The following is a 7,386-nucleotide window of genomic DNA, read 5'->3' on the forward strand; positions in this document are numbered from 1 at the left end:
ATATATATATATATATATTGCAATGGTCTATAAAAACTGCATTGTACAAACTTTCAAACTCCTGGAAAACCACACACTTAAGAGACATCTCGTTTAGAGCGCTTGCTGTCGCCACTGCTGCTCGTACACTATACCACAAATGATGACTTCTGTGTGAAATCCGCCTGAGAAACAAGCATATCAAACAACACAATCAAAATAAAGCTCTGCTTCATCCATTTTTGCACAGATACCATGTTTTAGCCCTGTATGCAAAGTGTATCACATGTGACACATGAGTTAGTTTATGCCGACTAGTTGCACAAAAAAAAAAATAAAAAAAAATACCAGATGTAAAATTTAACCTTCGATAAAGCAAACTGATATTTAGTTTAGCTTAGAAGGTTCAAGTAACACTCCAATTTAAAAAAAAATTCAATTTTCTGGCAATTTCAAAGTTCAAATATACCAAGCACACTTCATTATAACGAGAGCTAGAAGTACTTATTATAACAATGAATCCGCTAGTGGAATAAAAGGCAACGTTGTACTTACATCATCACCACCACCACTAGGTGCTGCTTGGTAAGACTGGTTCATCTTTGAACTGCTGCAAGAAAAATGAGGGGGAAAAAACCCAGTATTGACATCACCAAATATAGATCGCTATCATTTTTACATTATTAAACCAAAGGCACTAATGTTAAGTAACATTTAAATGCATAGAAATATGCACTTACCTTTCTTTCTTTGCTGTAATAGGAAGAAAGGAAACAACATCAGCACAGAGTACTTCTTACAGATACACTTTTTAGACCTCTGCCTGCCTGAATCAACAAACTAACTTTTCGCTGATCATCGTCAGAACAATGAGGACGGTAAAAGTCTGATTTGAATATAATGTGGAAAACTAACCAGGCAGATATCCTTTCTTTTTGGCAAACCAAACGGCAAATATCAGTAGGGCCACAAGCAGCAGAGCCACTATTACACCAGCAACAATTCCTCCGGTGTTTAGGTCGCCTTGAAGAAAACACAGGGAAACATAAAAAGGTGAACCAGCACACTTTCTTTGTGAGGTAAGGAAGAAATGACTCAGGCGAAAGCATTTTGTGGAGTTTAAAGTGTGAAAGGAACTTACGAACTTCCATCTTCATAGCTCTACATTTCTGAGCAGGGCCAGCATCGTTGAGAGACTCACAGTAGTAGTCAGCTGTATCAGTCTTGGCTGCAGCAGGAAATTTCTGTGGCCACACAGGTATATTTTAAACTTAAAGGCCAACACACCATATCAGTCATAGTAAAGGTTACGCATGTAACTAGCTAAAGCTTACCAGTTCGCCACTGGTTGAATTCAACTTGTAGGTGGCGTTTTTGAAGCCAGCAACGTTACTAGGGTTATCAGGCAGAAGAACGTTGTTTTTGTACCACTTGTATGTGGGGCGCGGTGAAGCGCTTTCATCAAAGCAAGACAGGATGGCTGTGCTGCCCGTTGTTACCGATGAGGGGACTTTACAAAATGGCACAGATGGAGGCACTGTAGGACAAAATGTTTAGTTTTTATCTGGACCACTTATAAATGGCAACATACGGTCTTCATTACAGCAAGTAAATGTGATATATAGTCTTACCCAGAACAGTCAGAGTCACCTCTGTTTCCCCAACTTGGGTTTTGTCAGCGCTGGTTATCTCACAGGTGTACACTCCAGTATCTTTACGAGTGACTTTGGAGAATCTCAGATTGCTACCACCATACACATTCAAACGGTCAGCATACGGCGCTGTGGAAGAAACGCAGCATTACGTAACCAGCATGGAAGTATTCAGACACCACATTCAGCAGATGGGTTTCAGGACAGGTTATTTGGTTGGTCACAGAAAAAGGTTTTTTCTAGTGCTGTCAGTGTTAATCTAATTAAAATGACGTTAACGCCATAACTGCATTAACTCGGCGAGCGCCGTTAGCTCGTCAACGTGTTAGTGCAGTTAGCTCGTTAATGCCGTGCAGCCCCACGCATGGGGCGATCCGCGGTAACTCGCTAACAGAGATTTTCCGCGTTAATGCAGTTTTGCCGTTAACGTCATTTTAACGAGATTAATGCTGACAGAACTAGTTTTTTCTTTTAATCTAAATCTGGATCTGTCAAATAAAACGGACCATGACAGGCACCAATGTGATCACCGTGACTGATATTGATGATATTTGTTACATTCACCGAATTTTGTCAACAGTGACATCAAAATAGAATTTTTGGAAAATTGTGGTTTTATTTCACATGCATCATGTGTTTTTGTTTTTTAGTTAAACTAATTAAAGTGTCAGTTAAAAGAAAGAAACGTCAAACTTACCTGTTGGTTTCCCATCGTGAACCACAAACACCTGAGAGCCTTTTCGGTCCTTAAACTTCCATCTAAGTAAAATGTTTGAACCAAAGTCTCCTGAAAATGAGCATGTCAAATCCACATCTGGAAAGAGAGAGGGAAATTTGTGTGGTGACACCATTAACCTGCATAATTCTGCAGTCTATTATTTAAATGCAGTTTTGTCTTATTATATGACTTCATCTTGAAAACCTCTGAATCTGTGATTTTAGCAGACACATCATAGACAGTTTGCAATTTTCCTGGGTAATCATTCACAATCCCATTTTTTGTTTTTTTAAATTCTCTATTTTTAACATGTTTGATTTCATTTTCTATTTATGCTATTTTTTACATGAACAGCACTTTGTGAACCCTGGTTTATTTTAAAGTGCTTTATAAATAAAGGTGGTATGGTATTCAAAATTTTGTTTTAAAACTCACCTGTGTTCTCTTCCGCTCGTACATTTGCCTTTGAAGTAGTGACCGAATATCCACTTACACCTAGACACACAGATTAAAATAAAACAAGTAAATAAATAGAACACTCAGCATCAAGTGTCAAGTCCAAAATACTCACTTCCTTTAAGCGAACCGGCTTGTAGCCTAAAGGAATATAATGCAAGTGAATGCACGGTCATGATAGAGCTACCATTCTTTGTCTCGGAAATAAACTACAAAACAGGGAAAGCATAACTTGTGTAATGGAAGGTTTGATATGAGTGATCGGTACAAGTGTTGAAGTGGACATGTAGCGATACATGACTAATTTACTTCATGGAGCCCTGTTCATAAAAGCTGACATGGATGCAACTCTGTCTGTGAAGCTTATTTAAGAAAGAAGTGGTTAAAGTAAAATTTTTAAAAACATGTTTAGCGTCATCTTCTGTCAGCACGGAACATTTCATCACCAGGTTGGTTGGTCGGTCGCAGCCAATAGTAACATTAGTTTATGATATCAACTTATTTTCTTTCTTTTTTTTTTTGCTATATTTTCCAGGTAACCTATATTTGACCAAAGCATAATAAAACCGGAAATTCTGTTTTTTGCTGTGTCACCCGAATATTTTTAGTGGCCCCCGTATGGCCACGCCTATGAAAACATTCTCGAGGTGCCCCTGGTTCCATGATCAGCTGTAAGTGCTATTATTACTGTGTGGAAGCAGTTACTGAGTCACCAGCGATCCAACCCACCTCTAGCATTAATATCAGCACACACAACAAAAAAAAAAAAAAAAATGTGCACCAGGAGCTTTACAGCATAGGTTTCCACAACTAAGCAGCTCTTGTATGCGTAATATACAGGTGGCTCTATACTTTTGTCTATATGCTGCTTGTGTGTATGGCTGCATACGGGCCAAGCACTCTTGAAACGCAAATGTAATTTATACACGTTTCATTACATGTGCACTGTCAGTGTAAATAAAAAAATACATATATACATGACCAAAAGAGACAACAACATAATATTAAAATAAGCCAGTTTATAAAATACAATAAGCTTACTGAATAAACCTATAAGCAATATCCTTACCATTTACTTGGACACACACAGACCCCATAATGGTTTATAAAAGAAAAATTAAAAAGAGCTTATTGATAACACACACTAACAATAGGCCCTGCAGGATAGGAACCTTTTGGGTTTAAAAATACTCATTGTGTACTCAATGTACTCTGTGTAATCTAACCCAGCGGTCCCCAACCTTTTTTGCGCCACGGACCGGTTTATGCCCGACAATATTTTCACGGACCGGCCTTTAAGGTGTTGCGGATAAACACAACACAATAAAACTAGTACTGGTACCGAAAAAAAGAAGATTTATTTATAACACACGTGAAAAGACCCAGGAAAACCGAGTAAACGATAAAAACGATAACAAAATAACGCTGAAAACCAATAAAAACCATACATTTCACACCTGAGCCTCAACTCTCGGGGCCCGGTACCAAATGATTCATGGACCGATTCCGGTCCGAGGCCTGGGGGTTGGGGACCGCTGGTCTAACCTGTCTGAAAAGTGAAGCATGGCGTGAGTAGGAAGTTTGTGCCAACCATTTGCTGAACACAAAAAGCAGATTAAAAAAAGAAAAAAAAAACCTACACACATGCACAGATAGTGCTCTGCTTAAGCTGCTTTGAAAATTGGGTTTTAATAAACTCAGTTTTAACACTCCACAAACATGGCATGCAGGAATAGGTGAAGAGACGCAAGGAGGAGATTTTGTTACTCAGGCTTCAAAAGGTAACATCATTTCAAAGTTAATTTTTTTTTGTACTTTGTTTAACAAAAGAGACCTAATGGTGTCTAAAAATCAATCGAAGGTTTTCATTCATTTAAATAAACTAAAATAATCATTCTAGGCTGACGGCAACGATCAGAAAACCCAAGTCCTCCCCAGGAAAATTATAAGGTATTCCCAGTAGACCACAATCTTCCATTATGTAAATAATCAGGCATACAGCACTGAGGATTGAAAAACACACCCTTTGCCTAAACACTTGGAGCATGCTCAGAAGCTTTCAGGGAGTGGTCAAGCAAAACATCAAAACAAAAGTGGCTCATTCCTGTCTGCTGAACCAGGAAGCTTCCGGTGAAACTATCGGCTCTCTGGGTGAAACTGGGTCTTTTCAGGCACGTCAGCGGAGCTTCGGGGACACTAAATCATTAATGCAGCCAGTAAAAAGCTTCTCTGTCACACCACATGTCCATCTGTTGCCCCACTCCACATTACACTGCACAGCTGCCATTACTTTAGAGTTACATGATTAACCACTGCCCTGTCTGCTAAGCTTAGGTGGCACAGAGAAGCTTCAACTACAGCAGAAGGCAGATAATTATTAACTCAGTGCAAATTCATTCTGTGAGCATTCATCACGTTTTTTTACAAGGTGCTGATAAAAATAAAGCTAAACTTCAGATTAACATTGATACAAATACACTGCTGGCATGTGTTTTCATGGCAGACCAACCTAAAGCCTGTGGGCATTTCTTATAGGCAATCTCAACCGAGATAAGTTTGATGGAAAAATAAGGTAGGAGTGCAAACTGAAAGAACACACCATGACTTCCTTGTTTGCATACTTTTAGAGTTTCAGTGTACATACATACTGAGAAGTCCTGACAGCAAATGTACCTGAGAAGTGAAACAAGTTTTAAAGGAACTCGTCTGACAAGCCAGAGTTTGATTCATACAGCAGAGTGTGCTTATTGTATTGCAGAGGAATGGTAGGGGATGAAAATCCTCACTTCGTTACAAGTTTGTGGGAGAGTTGTTTTATTTTTGTACGTAACATACACACGTGATAACCTGAACAGACTTTGAGTTTACTAACTGTTAATACCAATCCAGAAAAATTAATGTGAAAATACTTGACATCTTGCAAGCAATTCAGAAAATCTGAGACAGTATAAAGGATAAAAAGCCGCTCAACATGTGTATAATGACAAATGTGAAACTGTATGCAAAACAATCACAACAACAAAAGCAGCAGCAGCTCCATATTAACCTTTAAAAAAAAAAAAAAAAGCAAACAACACAAACTTAAAACTGATAACTACACTATTACACATATGACCATCAAGCAGCAGAAGGAAACTTGGAAGGAAAATACAGAATAACGAGGAGATGACATTTAAATTAAGGCGGAAGTACGAATAATATTACAGATATTGTTCAGGTCTGGGGGGGTATCTGGATGAATCGCTAAACTAAACTGATTTTTGTCCCTGATCACAGTTTTCTTATTTTTATGATTAACCTATCTTTTCCATAAAGAGCTTTTTTCATGAAGATTCACCTTTTTTGTTTGTTTGTTTTTCTGCAGAGGTGATTATCAAAAAGCCGTGCTGTATATAAAACACACTGCACCTCACAGAGAATTACAACAGGACAAACGATACTGACCGATACCTACTGACCCCTTTAAAGTGGGCATGTGACAGGAAACTTAAGAACTTACCATGGTAAATAGCAGCTCTTTTGATGAATTACATTTGATTGAATATGGCCTCGCTAAACATCTTTACATTTGTGTAAAAGTAATGGTGGTGTGGAAACGGAAGGTTAAGATGTTTTAAGAGTAGGACAATTCCAGTCATGTAATAATTCAAAATGGCCTTTCATGGTTTTGCTCAAGACTAGGGCTTTGTAACTGAACCTGCCCATATTTTTAAAGAACCGTTAAGCTTATAATTACGGTTTGGCAAAAACTACTGCAAAACAAGACTACTATCTTCTTTAAAAATGAAAAAACAAACAAAAAAACAACAAAAAAACAAAACAAAACACGGAGCTTCAACTGTTGAATGGCTACAAAGACTAAAAGAACAGCACATAAATAAACATTTAAAAAAATTAATAGATAAATAAAAAGAAATCCCAAGTTTTCTCACCTATTGCTGCGCCAGAGAACAAAAGCAGCCAAAGGACTCCTCTCACAGTCATGTCGGGTTTCTTGTTTATTATGGCGTTCTCCTTTAAAAATTCTCGAGTAAAACAAGCCAAAAGTACGCAAAAATCTTCTTTGTGTCGAATAAAGAACGAATGGTCTCCGTTTCACCGACTCCTGTTTCTCTTATTTCGACGTTTCCAGCTCGAGTAAACACCTCTTGTTACCTAAAGAATCAGCGCAGGTGACTACAAACACCTAACTTCCGGTAATAAGATCCTGTCAGGTGCCGCCCAGAGGCTGATGGAGAAAAACAGGTTTGACTAGAGCACGCCCAATAGAAACTACATCTCCCCGATAGGAAAGCATGTGTAATGGCTAGTTTGTCAATACTCTAGACATTTCCAGTCTTTTAACCCTCACACATTCTCAGCTGTGTGGGTTCTGCGTGAAACTGATATGCGTGTTTTTAGGCCATGCAAGCGCTTGCAGTTAGGTCCTGCCGTGGTGTTTTCCAGCTGAGTCAGAAGTGAGGAACAGAGTAGACTGTCGATGGCACTGTTTGAATAGATTCGTACAGATTCTTATATTTTTTACCTTGTTTTAATGTTTGTGTGTGCTTCTTGGCCCCTTTTTTTTCTTAATGTATTTAT

The 7,386-nt window shown here is 38.4% G+C and overlaps 1 protein-coding gene across 1 annotated transcript; it reads right to left on the reverse strand.

Annotated features, from left to right (window-relative positions):
- Positions 1–22: 22 nt before the first annotated feature.
- Positions 23–7,014, reverse strand: f11r.1 (F11 receptor, tandem duplicate 1). The gene is made up of 10 exons (XM_013911419.1): positions 6,738–7,014; positions 2,785–2,844; positions 2,329–2,445; positions 1,611–1,760; positions 1,314–1,516; positions 1,121–1,223; positions 895–1,002; positions 720–732; positions 535–589; positions 23–164 (listed from the first exon to the last, which is right to left on the reverse strand). Exons 1-10 carry the CDS (start codon positions 6,787–6,789, stop codon positions 129–131), a joined length of 897 nt encoding a protein of 298 aa, XP_013766873.1. The 5' UTR covers positions 6,790–7,014; the 3' UTR covers positions 23–128.
- Between the last annotated feature and the right edge of the window lie 372 nt (positions 7,015–7,386).

The sequence above is a fragment of the Pundamilia nyererei genome, unplaced genomic scaffold (assembly GCF_000239375.1).
Source record: "Pundamilia nyererei isolate P.nyererei 1_Seehausen unplaced genomic scaffold, PunNye1.0 scaffold00064, whole genome shotgun sequence".
NCBI lineage: Eukaryota > Metazoa > Chordata > Actinopteri > Cichliformes > Cichlidae > Pundamilia > Pundamilia nyererei.

What these genes read in the sequence shown, in the direction of transcription:
- f11r.1 (XM_013911419.1), bottom strand. Translation starts at nt 6,789, where the DNA reads ATGACTGTGAGAGGAGTCCTTTGGCTGCTTTTGTTCTCTGGCGCAGCA. An exon ending in ACGAGCGGAAGAGAACACAG is followed by an intron (nt 2,446 to 2,784) that starts GTGAGTTTTAAA and finishes CTCTCTTTCCAG; the next exon opens with ATGTGGATTTGACATGCTCA. An exon ending in GGTGACTCTGACTGTTCTGG is followed by an intron (nt 1,517 to 1,610) that starts GTAAGACTATAT and finishes TTTGTCCTACAG; the next exon opens with TGCCTCCATCTGTGCCATTT.